The following is a 19,064-nucleotide window of genomic DNA, read 5'->3' as shown; positions in this document are numbered from 1 at the left end:
GGAGAAATTGTAGGAAAAGAAGGATAACGGGCACCAAGCAAGTCCAAAACCCAGCAGGGCAATTTACGTTAGCTTTTGAGGCTTGAAAATAATCCTCTCTTTTTTGGAACCATCTGGGCAAGGGCCCCACCCTCCAGACTCTGGGTGTTGGCCATGCTTCCTGAATTCTGGGTAGAGGCCCCTTGGCCCTGGGCTTCAGCTCTGCCTTCCAGGCCCACGTGGTTGGCAACACTGCTCCCTCGATTCTGGCATCCCCAGCCCCGACAGGCCCCGTTCTTCTCCGCCTTGGGCTTGGCAGCCCTGCCCCCTCAGCTGTAGGCAGTGGCCCCATCCTCCTGGCACAACTTAAAGGCAGCCCCATGCTCTAGAACTGAGTTGGTGAAGATCGGACTCTGTGAAACCTGGGAGACCGTGGCCCCAAGCTTTGAAACCCAGAAGGTGCTGCTTCCTGTGCACTTCCCAACAGTTCTTATCTATTTGCTGCTGTAGGGATGGATGGTCCTTTTCTTGGAGGACAACAGATGTAGTTCCTTTGGCCTGTTTCCTTCCTGTAGAATTCCAAGAGGCAGACAGTATTCTTCCCTTTCATTCCTTCTCTGCCTCCTTCAGTCTAAGCTGATGGGTTTTCTGCTGTGGTCGTTGCTTCAGTCCATCAGTTACTGGCTTAATGTCTTTAACAAAAGATTGTGTAGCCACATCCTTGATGAACATTCTAGGACACATGTCATTAGATTGTGCAACAGAATTTTCCAAATCTTTAAATTTTGCTTTCATTTTGCACAGTTCATGCTTAAGTTTATCTGTTTCCTCTTGCAATTTACTATAAGCTGGAAGGAGAAACCACGTTGTGCCTTTTAAGATGTTGCTTAGAAATCTCTGCAGCCAGATATCCAAATTCATCACTTACAAGTTCTACCTTCTACCAAACATTCGAACATAATTCAGACAAGTTCTTTGCCACTGCATAAAAAGCATTGCCCTTCTTCAGTTGTCCAGTCACATGTTCATCATTTGCTTTTAAAGCCTCATCAGAAGCACATTTATTGTCCACATTTCTAGCCACATTCTGTGGCTGGCACCATATATGTTCTTTAAAACGATAGAAACTTTCTCTGTAGCTGTCCTCACTTCTGAGCCCTCGCCAGAATTGCCTTTGATATCCATAACTCTACTAATGTTCTCTTTAAGGAAATCTAGGCTTTTATTATTGTTTGTGTTGTTGTTAGGTGCCATTGAGTCAGTTTTGACTCATAACGATCCTGTATACAACGGAACAAAACACTGCTCGGTCCTGTGCCACCCTCACAGTCATTGTTAGCCTCGAGCCCGTTATTGGAACCACAGTGTTAGTCTATCTCATTGAGGGTCTTCCTCTTTCGCTGATTTTCTACTTCACCAGGCATGATATCCTTCAGGGACTGGTCCCTCCTAATAACACGTCCAAACTATGTGAGATGAAGTCTTGCCATCCTTGCTTCTAATGAGCATTCTGGCTGTACTTCTTCCAAGACAAATTTGTTTGTTCTTCTGGCAATCCACGGTATATTCAATATTCATCTCCGATGCCGTAATTCAGATGCGTCAATTCTTCTTTGGTCTTCCTTATTCATTGTCCAGTTTTCACATGCATATGAAGCGATTAAAAGCACCACGGCTTGGTCAGGTGCAACTTAGTCCTTAAAGTGACATCTTTGCTTTTTAACACTTTAAAGAGATCTTTTGCAGCACCTTTGCCCAATGCAATGCTAGTCTTTTGATTTCTTGACTATTGCTTCTCTGGGTGTTGATTGTGGATCCAAGTAAAATGAAACCCTTTACAACATCAACCTTTTCTCCATTTATCATGCAACAGCTTATTGATCCAGTTGTAAGAATTTTTGTTTTCTTTATGTTTAGGGGTAATCCATACTGAAGGCTGTAGTCCTTGATGTTCATCCGTAAGTGCTTCAAGTCCTCTTCACTTTCAGCAAGCAAGGTTGTGTCATCTGCATAACACAGGTTGTTAATGAGTCTTCCACCAATCCAGCTTCTTGGATTATTTGCTCAGCATGTAGATTAAATAAGTGTGGTGAGAGGATACAACCCTGATGCATACCTTTCTTGACTTTAAACCACACAGCCCTTGTTCTGTTCAAATGACTACCTATTGGTCTAAGTACAGGTTCCTCAAGAGCACAATTAAGTGTTCTGGAATTCCCATTCTTAGCAATGTTACCCATAATTTGTTATGATCCACACAGTTGAATGCATTTGCATAGTCAATAAAACACAAGTAAACATCATCCTGGTGTTCTCTGCTTTCAGCCAGGATCCATCTGTTATCAGCGGTGATATATAGGGTTGCTATGAGTCGGAATTGACTTGACGGCACTGGGTTTGGTTTTTTTTTCATCCCCTTTGCCACATCCACTTCAGAATCCTGCTTGAATTTCTGGAAGTTCCCTGTTGATGTACTTCTGCAACCACTTTTGAATGATCTTCAGCAAAATTTTGCTCTTGTCTGATGTTAATTATATTGTTTGATAATTTCCACATTCTGTTGGATCACCTTTCTTTTGAATGGGTAGAAATATGGGTCTTTTCCAGTTGGCCGGAAAGCTGTTTTCCAAATTTCTTGGCATAGATGAGTGAGCTCTTCTAGCACTGCATCTGTTTGTTGAAACATCTCAACTGGTATTCCGTCAATTCCTGGAGGCCCGTTTTTCACCAGTGCCTTCAGTGAAGCTTGGATCTCTTCCCTTAGTACCGTTGGTTCTTTATCAGTTACTATCTCCTGAAATGGTTGAACACTGACCAATTATTTTTGGTATAGTGACTGTGTATTCTATCTTCTTTTGATGCTTCCTGTGTTGTTCAGTATTTTGCACATAGAAATCCTTCAGTATTGCAACTCAAGGCTTGAATTTTCTCTTTAGTTGTTTCAGCTTGAGAAATGCCAAGCATGTTCTTCCCTTTGGTTTTCTATCTCCAGGTATTTGCACATGTCATTATAATACTGTCTTATTTATCTAGTGCTGCTGTAACAGCAATACGAGTGGATGGCTTTGACAAAGAGAATTTAGTTTCTCACAGTCCAGTCGCTAGTAGCCAAAATTCAGGGCATCAGCTCTTCTCCCAGCACTGCTTTCTTGGTGGTATGAGATCCCCCCTCTCTGCTAGATTCCCTTTCCTTTTATCTCTTGTAAGATAAAAGGTGGTGCAGGCCACAGCCCAGGGAAACTCCCTTTACATTGGATCAGAGATGCCACCCTGGTAAGGGTGTTACAATTCCACCCTAATCCTCTTTAACATAAAATTACAATCACAAAATGGAGGACAACCACACAATACTGGGAATCATGGCCTAACCAAGTTGACACATATTTTGGGGTGACACAGTTCAATCCATGGCAAATACTTTACTTTGTCTTCTCAAGCCACCCTCTGAAATCTTCTGTTTAGCTCTTTTACTTCATCATTTTTTCCATTCACTTTAGCTACTTGACATTCAAGAGCAAGTTCCAGAGTCTCTTCTGACATCCATTTTGGTCTTTTCTTTCTTTTTAATGACCTCTCGCTTTCTTCATATATGATGTCCTTGATGTCATTCCGGAACTCATCTGGTCTTTGGTCATTAGAGTTCAATGGGTCAAACCTGTTCTTGAGATGGTCTCTAAATTCAGGTGGGATATACTCAGGGTCATACTTTGGCTATCATGGACTTGTTCTGATATTCTTCAGTTTCAACTTGCATATGAGCAGTTGATGGTCTGTTATAAAGTCAGCCCCCAGCCTTGTTCTGACTGATGATATTGAGCTTTTCCATCATCTTTATCTACAGATGTAGTCAGTTTGACTCCTGTGTATTCCATCTGGTGAAGTCCACTTGTATATTCACTGTTTTTGTTGGTAAAGAAAGGTTTTTGCAATGAAGAAGTTGTTGGTCTTGCAGAATTCTATCATGTGACCTCCAGCATCATTTCTGTCACCAAGGCCACATTTTCCAACTACCAGTCCTTCTTTATTTCCAGCTTTTGCATTCCAGTCACCAGTAATTATCAATGTATCCTGAGTTTGATCAATTTCAGGTTGTGTAAGTTGGTAAAAATCGTCAGTGTTTTCCATCTTTGGCCTTAGTGATTGCTGTGTAAATTTAAATAAGTCATATATATGTATATATAATTTATATATATTCTTCAAATATATATATAATTTATGTATATAACTTATATATGTTCCTGTGCATATTCTTCTAAGAATAACTTTTTTCCAATTTTCACACTCTCATGTGCTTTTTACAAATTTTGTACGATTTATTTTATTTGGTATATTAAACCCATTTATCTAGTATATACTGTCCTGCGATTCTAACATCTAGTGTCTCTTCATTGCTGATTTTGATATTGGCACTGAAGGATTATGGTGAATATAGGAATTTGTGTTATTGATTTACTTGTAAATAGCATACAATTTCATATTGGCAAGTAGATTATATATGTATATATCAAGGTTCTACCTTAGTAAGGGGGTTTACTGGCTACATATTACAGAAACTTCTTTGAATTTTTAACCTCCTTGGATGAATGGGGGACTACACACTTAAGAATATTTTACAAGGATTTTGATTCTGTCACAATGAATTAAGGAAAAAAAATTACTATATGGTGAAAAGAACAGGATAACTTCTTTACATTCCTTCCATATCATCAAAAAAAACATTCCTTCACTAAACAGGACCCTGTTATTACAGGAATCACTGACATTCGATGATGTGGCTGTGGAATTTACCTGGGCAGAGTGGCAGCTACTTGGTCCTGATCAGAAGGACCTGTACCGGGATGTGATGCTGGAGAACTATAACAACCTGGTGTCAGTGGGTAAGAAAGCTACCCTGTGTCACTCAGAAACTCTTCAGAGTATCTGTAGTACTCTTAAGTGATAGATTCTCAGATTGTTTTCTTGCCTTAGGCAAAACAGTATAAAATGCCCTCTTCTGAGAGAAGAGCCTTGACTTTGCAGATGTGAAAACTCTGTAGTCCCTCGATGTAACATTTTTCCTTCTCGATATACCATAGCCCTGTTCGACATGTGTAAGTCCTCTATAATTTTCCGTGAACAGGGTATCAAGCTGGCAAACCAGATGCACTCTCCAAGTTGGAAGAAAGAAAAGAACTGTGGACAACAGAAGATGAAATCCACTGTCAAATCTGTCCAGGTGAGTGAATAATAACGAACAAGGTGAGTGGTTGAGGAAATCATTCTAGACATTCAGAGAAAGTGCCACAGCTCTGAGGATGTCTTAGGTACCTAAACAGCCCCTCCACCAATCCCCCTTGTCATATGAAAATCCTTTTCTTCCTCTTTGTAAATCTATATGATCCCTGTTTATATTATCTTACAACTTGATCAGCTCTGTGTAAAGTGCTTTGGGTTTTCTTTTTTTTTTTTTAATAATTTTTTATTGTGGTGATTGTTGAGAACTGCATTAGGTTTTTTGTTGCTTTTAGTAGGTTTTGTAAGGAACGATTTAGAAAGCAGCCAGATCTATAGAGATTGTAAATTATATAGCTTTGTTTTTATACTGACTGCTTTACCTTTTGTTGAGTTTACATTATTGTGTTTTTACCAGTGTGCAAGGGATAAGGAACATTTATGCAGGGTGTTTTTTAATACTGATACCATAGGGTTGTCACTAAAGACCCTTCACACACCAAAGTATTTTTAAAATTCTTTTATGCCAAACTGAGATTATGAAACAATTAATTTCATTGTCTTCTCTTTCCTAGAAATCAGGAAGGTTGATGAACATCTCCAGCATCATTTGCAAAAGCAAGGAATTCAGAAGTGTATGAAACAATGCTATGAACATAATGCATTTGGAAATATTTTTAATCAGAGAAAAAGTAATTTTTCATTAAAGCAACATCATGATATGTTTGACTTACATGGAAAAATTTTAAAATCAAATTTAAGTTTAGAAAACCAGAACAGAAGCTGTGATCTAAAAATGTTTAATGAGTTTAATGGATATGGGCAATCCTTTCTCCACGATAAGCATGAACAACTTCATACTGATAATAAATTCCATGAAAGTGTAAAACCAAACAGCAACAAGTCTCGGGCGATTAAGCATCGGAGAACTGCTAAATTAGAGAAAACCCATGTATGCAGGGAATGTGGGAAAGCCTTCATTAAAAAGTCTCAGTTCATTGATCATCAAATGGTTCATACAGGAGAGAAACCTCATGGATGCAGTACGTGTGGGAAAGCATTTTCCAGAAAGTCCAGGCTTACTGAGCATCAGAGGATTCATGCAGGGCTGAAACACTATGAATGCACTGACTGTGACAAAACATTTCTGAAGAAATCACAACTCAGTATACATCAGAAAACTCATATGGGAGAGAAACCCCATACATGCAATCAATGTGGGAAAGCTTTCATCAAGAAATGTCGGCTTATTTATCATCAGCGAACTCATACAGGAGAGAAACCTCATGGGTGCAGTCTATGTGGGAAAGCCTTTTCTACAAAGTTTAGTCTCTCTACTCATCAGAAAACTCATACAGGAGAGAAGCCCTATACATGCAGTGAGTGTGGAAAATGCTTCTTTGAGAAGAGACGTCTCATCATACATCAGCGAACTCATACTGGAGAGAAACCCTTTATATGCAATGAGTGTGGAAAAGGCTTCCCCCTAAAGAACCCTCTTATCAGACATCAACGAACACATACAGGGGAGAAACCTTATGTATGCAGCGAATGTGGAAAAGGCTTCACCATGAAGAGTGATCTCATTGTACATCGGCGTACTCATACTGCAGAGAAACCGTATGTATGCAGTGATTGTGGAAAAGGCTTCACCGTCAAAACCCGTCTAATTGTACATCAGCGAACTCATACAGGAGAGAAACCTTATGTGTGCAATGAATGTGGAAAAGGCTTCCCAGCAAGGATCCGACTGGTTGGACATCAACGAACTCACACTGGAGAGAAGCCCTATATATGCAATGAATGCGGAAAAGGCTTCACCGAGAAGAGCCATCTCAATGTACATCGGCGCACTCATACTGGAGAGAAACCCTATATATGTAGTGAATGTGGAAAAGGCTTAACTGGGAAAAGCATGCTCATTGCACATCAGCGAACTCATACTGGAGAGAAACCCTATAAGTGCAATGAATGTGGAAAGGGCTTCACCATTAAGAGCACTCTAGATATACATGAACGAACTCATACTGGAGAGGAACCCTACAAATGCAATGAATGTGGTAAAGCGTTCAGGAAGAAGACATGCCTCATACAACATCAGAGATTTCACACAGGAAAAACTTCCTTTGCGTGTACTGAATGTGGAAAATTCTCTTTGCGAAAGTATGATCTCATTACCCATCAGAGAATTCACACAGGAGAGAAACCATATGAATGCAGTGTATGTGGAAAAGCCTTCACCACCAAGTCAGGGCTCAATGTTCATCATCGGAAACATACAGGAGAGAGGCCCTATGGATGCAGCGATTGTGGGAAATCTTTTGCCCACTTGTCAATCCTTGTTAAACATAAGAGAATGCACACGTAGTCATTGTGGAAAGCCTGTTTCCAGTTTTGGGTTCCTGAATATTAGAATTTGCACAGAAGAATAACTAAATGAATGCAGACAATGTGGTAGTGTCTTTAGTGATCAGTTATGTGATCAAAAAGGACATATGGAAATAAAACATAAAAATCATTCTAGATGAAACTTTTTTAGGTCATTTTATGTCTAAAAGATATATACTGAGATAAATGCTGTGAATGGACAGACTAGGAAAGACCACAATGGGAATATAGTCTCTGTTATCAGTGTAACTCAACATATTTGGATGTGTTTAAGTTTACAAGTAGCATTGCATAGTTTATGAAGCCAACATTAATATGATTTTCTGTATGTTTTTGTTTTAAAATAAGTTCAAATTCACAAAAACATGTAGAAATAATCTGGAGAATTTTCATATACCCTTCACCCAGCTTCTTCCAAAGATAGCATGTTTTAAAAGGCATACATTTTTGTTTCCTTTTTATGTGTAGTTTTAATAAATTTTATGTCATGTATGGATCTATGTAATTAGCAGCAGCACAACTAAGATCCAGAAGTGTTACATTAACTCATTCTTCCTCATGGTAACCCTTTATAATCACACCCTTTCTCTGGCCCTAACCCTTGGCAACCATTCATCTGTTTATCTATACTAATTTGTCATTTGTAGAATGTTGTATAAATGGAATCAAAGAATATACCCTTTTGAAACTGACTATTTTACCTTAAGCGAAGTCACTTTAATGTCCATCCAAGTTATTCTGTGTTTCCATAGTTGCTTTAATTTCATTGTTGAGTAGTAATACATGATATGGATATACCATCATTTACCCATTCAAACATTGAAGGACATTGGAGTTTGTAATGTAGTGATTGTAGCGTCAGAGTTCTCTAACTTCACAAGAAGGAAAGAGAGTCAAGATCAGGATCAGCCCAAAGCTAATTGCTGTGAGATGGAGGTCAGACATACCTCCACTTTACAACCTTTTTACCAATTCTGACACCAACCATACTCCCCATGACACTGTCTACTCTCTGTTTGGTTTGATAATTCATTGCAGTGGCCACACAGAGCTCACAGACCATACTCAGATTATGTGACTTATTAGGGAAGTAACAGGCCACAATTCTGGATCAACTTGGAAATAACTGGATAGAACTCTGTATACAGTTCTTCAGTCAGGGTGGTTTTCAAACAAGACAGCTCACAGCTTCTTCTCAGCCATCCCTGTAGGCAGGCCTTGAGCCTGCAGACAGGCCTTCCTCTGGACTGTGCCCTCCAGGCCCCACCCACTTGTGCTTGGCCCCTGCCAGGCGAGTGTTACAGCTCTTTAGCTCTGCCTCCAAGTGCCTGGAAGCATCCTTCTCAGCCAGTAAGCAACCTGCCCAAAGGGGGTCAGCTCTGTCACTCCGTATGTCAGTGATGGAACTACAGCCACTGGGAAGCTTACCGCAGATGTCTCGAACTGGTCTCCTGGTTTGCTCATGCTGCCGCTGTTCCATCTTGCACCATCTCCAGTATTACAGCTCTCTTCTTGGTCTAGGAGGTTTTCAGTGCAGGGACCGTGGGTCTGAAGGATGTGCTCAGTTACTGGCTCTTCTTGTTGATGGTAGTGAGAGCCCCCTCATCCTCTGTGGGATTGGCACTTTCAGGCCTAGCTTGATGGCAAAATTGACCCAGTCTCCTCAGTAGGCCCACAGGGACCTTATTTGCATAGTAATTGACCTATTCCTGCAAGAGTTTTACACACCTTGTTTGCATAGTAGACTAACAAATTCCTTTGCTGTACTGCGTGGCTCAGCTAATTATTTTGGCAGAATTATGAACCCAAGGCAAGAAAGGCCATATATAAATAGAAACAATTGTACTACAGAGTTGTTTCTGTTTTTTGTTTTTCTTTTTTACTGTTATGATAATGGTGCTATGATCATTCTTGTATAAGTGTATTGCGTAAATACGAGTTTTCATTTCTCTCGGGTAAGTACTCAGTATGAAATGTACTAATGCTATGTATTAGAAAAATATCACAGATTTGCTTTTGATATTTAGAACTATAATCCATGTTAGCTAGTTTTTATATATGGGGTGAGGTTTAAAGTTTATTTTCTTTATCTGTGGTTTTCCCGTTGTTCTTAAACTATTTGTTGAAAATGTTTTTTTTCCACTAAATTGTTTTTGCATATTTGTAAAAAAAATCAATTGTCTGTACATGTGTGGGTCCATTTCTTGATTCTCTGTTTTGTTTTGTTGATCTGTATGTCTGTCCCTCTGCTAATAACGTACTATCACAATTATTGTAGATATATAGTTAGCTGAAAATTTGAGTATTAAGAATCCTTCAGCTTTTTCTTTTTCAGAATCGTTTTCGCTATCCTAGTTCCTTTGCCTTTCCCTATAAATTTTAGAATAATCCTGCCTATACCAACTTTCTCTATGGGGCAGTTCTACTCTGTCCTATAGGGTCACTGTGAGTCAGAATCGACTCGACAGCAATGGGTTTGGTTTTTTTGGTATACTGACTCTGGGATAAAAATGTCAATTTGGCCTTTGTCTTTGGTTCCTGAAAGATAACCCTTGAAATTTCCCAAGTGATCAAGATGTCTATGTTGTCTACAACTGCTGGGCAACACTTGAAATTTTGTGCGAATGTGTGGGGGCTACATGGTACACATTGTCAGGAAGGGGGCATGATTTAAATCAATCACTTGATCAATGATTCAATCAATCATGAATTTGCAATAAGGCACCAATCATTACTATGAAATGAAGCCAATAAAAGGCTTTGAAGATGGAAGTTATTTGGCTTTCTGATTGGTGAGAACATCTGCTTTCAGGAGGGTTATGCATTTCCAATGATAGTCCTTAGGGACAATGGAAGCTCTCCACTGGAACACCTCCCAGGCCTCGTCCTGTGTGTCTCTTCATTTGTATCCTTTCTGGTTATAATGAAAAGGTAAATATAAGAGTAAAACAAAAAATTAGATAAACCAAAAGCCCATTGTCACCGAGTCAGTTCCGACTCATAGAGACCCTGTTGGACACACTAAGGTTTCCAACGAGCGGCTGGTGGATTCAAACTGCTGACCTTTTAGTTAGCTGCCAAGCTCTTAACCACTGCGCCGCCAGGGCTCCACAAGTGTAGATTAAAAAAAAAAAAAGTTTAGCCTCCATAAATTGTTTGAGCTGTTCCAGGGAATTAATGAACCTACAACAGCAGTAAGAGCCAGCACAGGTTGGTATCTATGTATTTGGCAGTCTGAAGGACTGTGTGCCCTTTTAACTTGTGTGCCCTGACCTAACTTGGGTGGCTGAATCAGAAGGGCTGCACAGGCAGCCAGTCTGGAGACAAGGGCTGGTAAGTCAGAAGTTAAGGGGGCTGAGGACCCCAGAGGTTGCAGCTGGTACCACCTAACCTAGGCCAGGGTGGCTGGGCGTAAGAGAGAGAGTGTCACTTGGGCAGCTGGTGACACAGGTGGGGAAGCAGGAAGGTTAGGGTTGCATCCATTTCCAGATGGGAATTGGATTCATGCTGATCCTTAGCAATGAAGGTGAGACTTGCCCACTGGGTCCCTTGCTAAGTACACCTATCAAAATTGTAGTGAGTTTATTGGAAGTGCATTAAACCTGTAACTCCATTTGGGGAAGATTTGACCTATTTCCTATGTTGAGCCTTCCAACCTACAAATATGATTCTCTTTCCATTTAGTTTGGTTTTTCTTGATGTATTTTATCAAGTTATTTTTGTTTGTTTTTAGTTTATATAATATACACCCTGTACATGTCTTGTTAGAGAGCCCTCGTGGTGCAAACAATTAAGTACTTGGCTGCTAAGCAAAAGTTTGGTGTTTCGAACTCACCCAGTGGCACTGTGGGAAGAAGACCTGGCTATCTGCTTGTGGGAAGATTACAGCCAAGAAACATGATTAAGCAATTCTATGTCACATGGGGTTGTTAGGTGTTGAAATTGATTGGACAGCACACAACATACTTAAATATATTATTAGAGCTATGGGGTCAATGTTACCATGTTCATTACTTAGTTTCCACTTGTTCACTGTTAGTCTACAAAATAGGATTGATTTTTGTTTTGACCTTGTACCCTGTGACTTTGATAAACTCACTGATTATCTAGGAGTTCTTTTGTAGACTCCTTGGGATTATATAGATACCTAGTATTATCTCTGAATCATGGCAGTTTTATTTTTGCTATTTCAATATATTTTGTTTTTCTTTTCTTGCCATACTTCACTAGCTAGGAGTTTCACTGTGTTTAATAGGAACAGTGAGAGTGGACATCCCAGTGATGTTCATAATTTTAGGGTCAAAGTATTTAATCTTTCACCATTAAATATGATGCTAGCAGGAGATTTTCTTGTACATGCTTTTTACTGGTTTCAAGAAAATCCCTTGTAATCATAATTGATGAGCAATTTTTTTTTTTCATGAATGGATATTGGATTTCGTCAAGTGCTTTTCTGCATCAGTTTGTATGGTTATTTGGCTTCATTATACTGTTACTATGGAAGAGATTGTGTAGAATTGGTGTTATTTGTTACTTAATAGCCAGTGAACCCATCCATGCCTTGGGATTCTTTTTCCAGAAGGTTTTATAAACTATAAGTTCAATTTTGCTAATACAGGACTATTTCTTTCATTTTGTTTGTTAGTTTTTGCCTTCTGTGAAATTGGTCCTGTAGTCTTACTAGTGTCAGACATTGTCTACATTCAGGAGGAGGGATGAGAATGAAGATCAGCATAAAGCTGATTCCTGTAACGTGGAATTCAGACATACGTCCACTGCCAAATTTTTCACAATTTCGGAAACCAGCAGTCACTGCCATGGGACTCCCAACTTCTCCGCTGGGTTCAATTGCAACGGGCACACGGAACTCACAGACCATACTCAAAATTATGTGCTTTAGCAGAGAAGTAACAAGCTACAACTTGGGATCAGGATCAACTTGGACATAGTAGGATACAACTCAGGAGACAGGATACAGTTCTTCAGTCAGGACAGCATCCAGCCAAGACGGCTCTCAGCTTCTTTTCAGCCATGCCAGTAGGCCCTTCTCTCAGCCATACCCACAGGTAGGTGGCCCTTCTTTTGGCTGTGCCCACAAGCAGGCAGCCCTTCTCTGGGCCTCTGCCCTGCTTATGCAAGGATTACAGCTCTTTAGCTTTGCCAACAAGTGCTCAGAGACACCCCATTCTGCCAGCAAGCCTCCTGTTCAAAGGTGCTCAGCTCTCTCTTGTTCTCTGGGCCAGCAAGCCCACTGCAGCCTTTTGTAATGATCTGCTGGTTCCTGATGCTCTTACTATTGCAGTTGTTTCTCTGTCACTTGGCTCTGCTGTGGTAGCTGCCATTTCTTGCCGTCTTCAGTGTTAAAGCGCTCTCTCCGGTGTCTAGGAGGTTCTCCATGTTGGGACCCCAGCTTCAAAGGTTGTGTTCTGCTCTCAGCTTTTTCTTATGGTAGCGAGGTCCCCCTCAACCTCTGTGGGATTGGCTGTTATATTCCATTTCAAGGCATGGCCCTCCCAGCAATCACTCAATTTGAATAATAACTGACCAATTCCCACAAGCTCACTTAATCTTATTTGGTGCTTTTGCACACCCTACTAGCATAGTAAGATTGTAGCCTAGACAATCATCTTGGCAGAAGTATAAACTCAAGGCCAGAATGGCCATATGTAAGAGAAACCCATTGCCCTGTAGTGTGTTTCATCTAAAGTTTCAAGTTGGAGGTTGGAGTCTGTAAAAATGTCATGGTGGAGGCACTTGTCCTCCTCTAACTTCACAAAGGGAAGCATAATCAAGATCAACAGCCCAAGGCTGATCTCTGAGAAGCAAAGTTCAGACATACTTCTTCTCGCCAACCCTTTTTACCAATTCTGACACCATCTGCCCCTTCCACGGCACTCTGTGCTTCTCAGCTGGGTTCGATAAATCATTGCGATGACCACACAGAACTCACAGACAAACTTATGATTATGGTGTTTATTAGGGAAGTAACAGGTTGGAATTCAGGATAAGGAACACTCAGGATGCAGTTCTTCGATCAGAACAGCCTCTTCTCAGCTGTACCTGCAGGCCCTTGCACACTTGGCCCCTCAGCCTGGCCTCTACTATGCTTAGGCAACTGTTACAAAGCTCTTTTTCCTCTGCCATTAAGTGCCCAGAGGCACCCCACTGTGCCAATAAGCCTCTGCCCAAAAGCACACAGCTCTAGCTCCGAGAGTCAGCAAACCTAGCTCCACCAAGTGCCTGAAGGCACCCTAGTCTGCCAGAAAGCCTCCTGCCCAAAGGTGCTTAGTTTTCTTGCTCTGTGTGCCAGGAAGCCTGCCTTGCCATCTCCTGTGGTTCTGCCAGCCTTCTCTGGTCCTCTGCAGATCTGGCTCTGCTGGTGCCATTCCTCTGCTGCTGCTTCTCACCGTCTCTTGGTGTTACAGCTCTCCCTCTCTGTCTTCCGTGTTGCGCCTCCTCCTGTCTCTTTCTCAGTGTCTCCCTTTAAGACTAATGGGAGGGAAAAACTGACCAATCCCTTTGTTAGGGTTCCGTATACCTCATTTTCATAATCCCACCCAATCATTTGGTGGGAGTTACAAAGACTATGGCGAGAAGAGATATATTAAGCAATTCACTGCAGGCCACACCCTGGCTCTTTACACACACATATATATGGTTTTGCTTCACTGGTTTCACTTCCATAGACCGTGTATGCCCAGTCCCAATCCCTCATGTATCAATTCCAGCACTGCATCTGTTTGTTGAAATTGGTACTCCATCAATTCCTGTAGTCTTGTTTTTCACCAATGCTTTCATTGCATCTTTGACTTCTTCCTTCAGTATCATCAGTTCTTGATCATATACTACCTCCTGAAATGACTGAACATTGACCAATTGTTTTTCATATGTTAACTCTGTGTATTGCTCCCATCCTCTTTTGATGCTTCCTGTGTTGTTCAGTATTTTGCCCATAGAATCCTTCAATATTGCAATTCGAGGCTTGAATTTTTTCTTCAGTTATTTCAGCTTGAGAAATGCAGAGCATGTTCTTCCCTTTTGGTTTTCTAACCCCAGGCCTTTGCACATGTCATTATAATATACTTTGTCTTCTTGAACCACCCTTTGAAATCTTCTGTTCCACTCTTTTGCTTCATCATTCGTTTGGTTTCTTTAGCTACTCGACATTTAAGAACAAGTTTCAGAGTCTCTTCTGACATCGATTTTGGTCTTTTCTTTCTTTGCTGTTTCTTTAATGACCTCTTGCTTTCTTCATGTATGATGTCCATGTCATTCCGAAACTTTCTGGTCTTTAATTATCAGTGTTCCATGCGTCAAATCTATTCTTGAGCTGGTCTTTAAATTCAGGTGGAATATATTCAAGATTGTATTTGGCTCTTGTGGACTTTTCCTAATTTTCTTTAGTTTCAACTTGATCTTGCATATGAGCAGTTGATGAGCTGTTCTGCAGTTGGCCCCTGGCCTTGTTCTGACTAATGATATTGAGCTTTTCCATTATCTCTTCCCACAAATGTAGTTGATTTGATTCCTGTGTATTCCATCTGGCAAGGTCCACGTGTATAGTTGCTGTTTATGTTGTTGAAAGAAGGTATTTGCAATGAAGAAGTCATTGGCCTTGCAAAATTCTATCATGCAATCTCCAGCATTGTTTCTGTCACCAAGGCAATGTGTTCCAGCTACTGGTTCTTCTTCTTTGTTTCCAACTTTTGCATTCCAATCACCAGTAATTATGAATGCATCCTGATTGCATGTTCAATCAATTTCAGACTGCAAAGGTTGGTAAAAATCTTCAATTTCTTCATCTTTGGCCTTAGTGGTTGGTGTGTAAATTTGAATAATAGTCATATTGACTGGTCTTCATTGTAGGCATATGGATATTATCCTATCACTGACAGCATTGTACTTCAGGCAAGATCTTGAAATATTCTTTTTGGATGGATGGGACACCATTCTTCTTCAATTTGTCATTCCCAGCATAGTAGGTGTCATGATTGTCTGATTGAAAATGGCCAGTGCCAGTCCATTTCAGCTCACCAGTGCCTGTGATTTTGATGTTTATGTGTTCCATTTCATTTTTGAGTATTTCCAGTTTTCCTGGATTCATGCTTTGTACATTTCACATTCTGATTATTAATGGATACTTGCAACTGTTTCTTCTCATTTTGAGCCTTGCCACATCAGCAAATGAAGGTCCCAAAAGCTTGAGTCCATCCATGTCATTAGAGTCAACTCTACTTTGAGGAGGTATCTCTTCCCCAGTCATCTTTTGAGTGCCTTCCAACATAACGGACTCATCTTCCGGCACTACTACTTCATCAACCGACCGGAAGAGATCCACATTTATGCCTATTCCAAAGAAAGGTGATCAACAGAATGTGGAAATTTTCAAACAATATCATTATTATCACATGCAAATAGAATTTTCCTGAAGATCATTCAAAAGTGGTTCCACCAGTACATGAACAGGGAACTGCCAGAAATTCATGCCGAATGCAGAAGAGGTTGTGGCACCAGAGATATCATTGGCGACATCAGATGGATCCTGCCTGAAAGCAGAGAATACAAGAAAGATGTTTACCTGTGTTTTATTGACTATGCAAAGGCATTCAACTGTGTGGATCATAACAAATTATGGATAACATTGGGGAGAATGGGAATTCTAGAACAGTTAATTGTGCTCATGAGGAACCTGTACACAGATCAAGAGGCAGTTGTTAGAACAGAACAAGGCGATACTGCGTGGTTTAGTCAGGAAAGGTGTGCATCAGGGATGTATCTTTTCACCATATTTATTCAGTCTGTATGCTCAACAAATAATCTGAGAAGCTGAACTATATGAAGAAGAGGAGGACATCAGAATTGGAGGAAGACTCGTTAACAATCTGCAATACGCATATGACACAACCTTGCTTGCTGAAAGTGAAGAGGACTTGAAGCAACTTACTGATGAAGATCAAAGACTACAGACTTCAGAATGGATTATACCTCAGTGTAAAGAAAACAAAAATCTTCACAACTGGACCAATAAGAAACATCATGATAAATGGAGAAAAGATTGAAGTCGTTGAGAATTTCACCTTACTTGCATCCACAATGGACATCCATGAATGCAACAGTTGACAATCAAATGACGTATTACGTTGGGTAAATCTGCTGCAAAAAGTCCTCTTTAAAGTGTTAAAAAGCAAAGAAGTCACTTTAAGGACTAAGGTGTGCCTGATCCATGGTGTTTTTATTCACCTTATATGCATGTGAAAGCTGGACAATGAATAAGGAAGTCGGAAGAATTGACCCCTTTGAGTTATGATGTTGGTGAAGAATATTGACTATACCACAGACTGCCAAAAGAATGAACAAATCTGTCTTGGAAGAAGTACAGCCAGAATGCTTCTTAGAAGCAAGGATGGTGAGACTTCACCTCACATACTTTGGACATGTTATCAGGAGGGACCAGTCCCTGGAGAAGAACATCATGCTTGGTAAAGCAGAGGGTCAAAGAAAAAGAGAAAGAGCCTTAACGAGATGGATTGACACAGTGACTGCAACAATGAGCTCGCGCATAACAACGATCATGAGAATGGAGAAGGACTGGGCAGTGTTGCATTTTGTCCTACAAAGGGTTGCTATGAGTTGTAACTTACTCGACGGCACCAGCTACAACAAAAACAACCCCACATGGGTACCATGAACTTTATTTACATTGTTAGCAAGCTATTCCATTCCTTTGGTGGGCCACAATTACCTTATTTGTATAGTCCCATCCAGTCACTTGGGTGGGTGTTATAAGACCATGCTGAGAAAGGCCATATAAAAATAATCCCACCACACCTAACAAACTCCATAAATGTGAGTATGGTCTGTGACTTGTGTGTGGCCATTGCAACGAATTATCAAACCCAGGAAACATGTAGAGAGTGCCATGGGAAGGATGCCTGGTGTCAGAGTTGGTAAAAAGTTTGGAGAACCTGTTTGACCTCCACCTCATAAGAATCAACCTTGGGCTGATGTTTCACTTGATTCTCCCTCCTCCTCCTTGTGAATGTGAGTTGTTTACCACTACACAGTCATGTTTTTTACACTCAGAAATCTTCATTTATTTTTATTTGTATGTAGATTATAATTTTTGCAACTATATATATATATTTTACTCCTCTCTAAAAAGTTTTCTACTGTAGAACAGTAGATTAGTTTTAACAGCTGGATAGTCATACATGTAATATTTAATAATACAACTTCATATTTCATAAATTTATAGAATTGTGTGGCCATCACTACAATGCAACTTTCAGAACACTTCCATGAACCCCTCAAATTAGTTGGATGATGTGTTGTTATTGTTGAATTTTGGAAGTTTTTTTTTTTTTTTAATATATTTAGAATACAAATCCTTTATCAGATGTATAATGTGGAAATACTTTTTTCCCAATCTATGCCTTCCCTTTTCATTTTCTTAAATAGTGTATATAGAATTAAAAAAGTTTTTAATTTAAATAAGTCCAATTTTTTTTTGTCCATGCATTTTGTGTCTTGTCATGGAACCCTCTGCCTAAACCATTTCATGAAGAATTTCTTCCACATTTTTCTTAGCTTTTATATTTTTTTCTTCTTAAATGTTGATCTATGATTCATTTTGTGTTAACATTTGTGTATAGTTTGAGTGAAGGGTCTTAGCTCCTTTTCTTAGATATGGATATGCAATTATCCCAGCGCCATTTGTTGAAAAGACTATCCACATTGAATTGTCTTGGCACCTCCAGCAAAAAGCTATTGACCCTAATATTTTCCGTTTCTCAATTCAGTTCCCGCAGTCTTGTGTGTTAGGCTTTTCCATTGGCTACAGAACTTTACTGCCCTTTAGTGGCCTTTCCTCTTTGTGCTCATCCCAAATATAACCCAGGCTCTGGCCAGCAGCTCTTTTCCCTTCTTCTGTCATGGCGACCTTCATACCACAATAAAAAAACTTCTCCAAAATTTTTCTGTCTTTAAAAGCTGCTTTCTGCCAGCCATTTACTTTCAGAAGCTTTCCTTGGTTGTGGCTTTACCAGCTTTTTGCCTTTTCTTTTCCCACTAGCGCATTCTCTGCTGTACTGACACTTGAACTCCTACTTTAACTGTTTCTAAAAAAAGAAAAAATTAACATACTACGTGTCTGCCCAGCCTGCCGAAATCAATTTATCCGCACCATATTTTTCTTGTAAAGTTCGAGCCTATAAAAAGCTATTTTCAACAAGGGTCGAAGCATCAAGAAACCTGACATTTTTAAGTGGCCTTTTCTGGCTACTGGCACAAAAAAGGCCGCTTTCCCTTTTGTGGAAACCCTGGTGGTATAGTGGTTAAGTGCTATAAAAAACACTGCTAAAAAAAAGGTCTGCAGTTCAAATCCACCAGGCGCTCCTTGGAAACTTAACGGGGCAGTTCTACTCTGTTCTATCGGGTCGCTACGAGTCGGAATCGACTCGACGGCAATGGGTTTGGTTTCCCTTTTG

General features: G+C 40.1%; 1 protein-coding gene across 10 annotated transcripts in view; it reads left to right on the top strand.

Moving 5' to 3' along the window:
• Window positions 1-19,064, top strand: part of LOC126086039 (zinc finger protein 615-like) — a 158,221-nt gene that overhangs the window by 120,571 nt on the left and 18,586 nt on the right. For 5 of the 10 annotated variants that reach the window (XM_049902044.1, XM_049902039.1, XM_049902043.1 and 2 more), the window contains 3 exons: window positions 4,730-4,856; window positions 5,099-5,194; window positions 5,766-9,472. The exons of 4 other annotated variants lie outside the window; for them this stretch is intronic. In XM_049902044.1, the coding sequence (XP_049758001.1) occupies window positions 4,823-4,856; window positions 5,099-5,194; window positions 5,766-7,558 (1,923 nt within the window). In that variant the 5' untranslated portion in view covers window positions 4,730-4,822 and the 3' untranslated portion in view covers window positions 7,559-9,472. Of the gene's footprint in view, window positions 1-4,729; window positions 4,857-5,098; window positions 5,195-5,765; window positions 9,473-19,064 lie in introns of those variants that run through there. One more of the 10 variants, XM_049902040.1, reaches the window with a different exon arrangement.

Source organism: Elephas maximus, chromosome 11, assembly GCF_024166365.1.
Source record: "Elephas maximus indicus isolate mEleMax1 chromosome 11, mEleMax1 primary haplotype, whole genome shotgun sequence".
Lineage (NCBI taxonomy): Eukaryota > Metazoa > Chordata > Mammalia > Proboscidea > Elephantidae > Elephas > Elephas maximus.
Note: the sequence above shows the minus strand (reverse complement) of the source record. Positions and strands in the feature narration are given on the sequence as shown.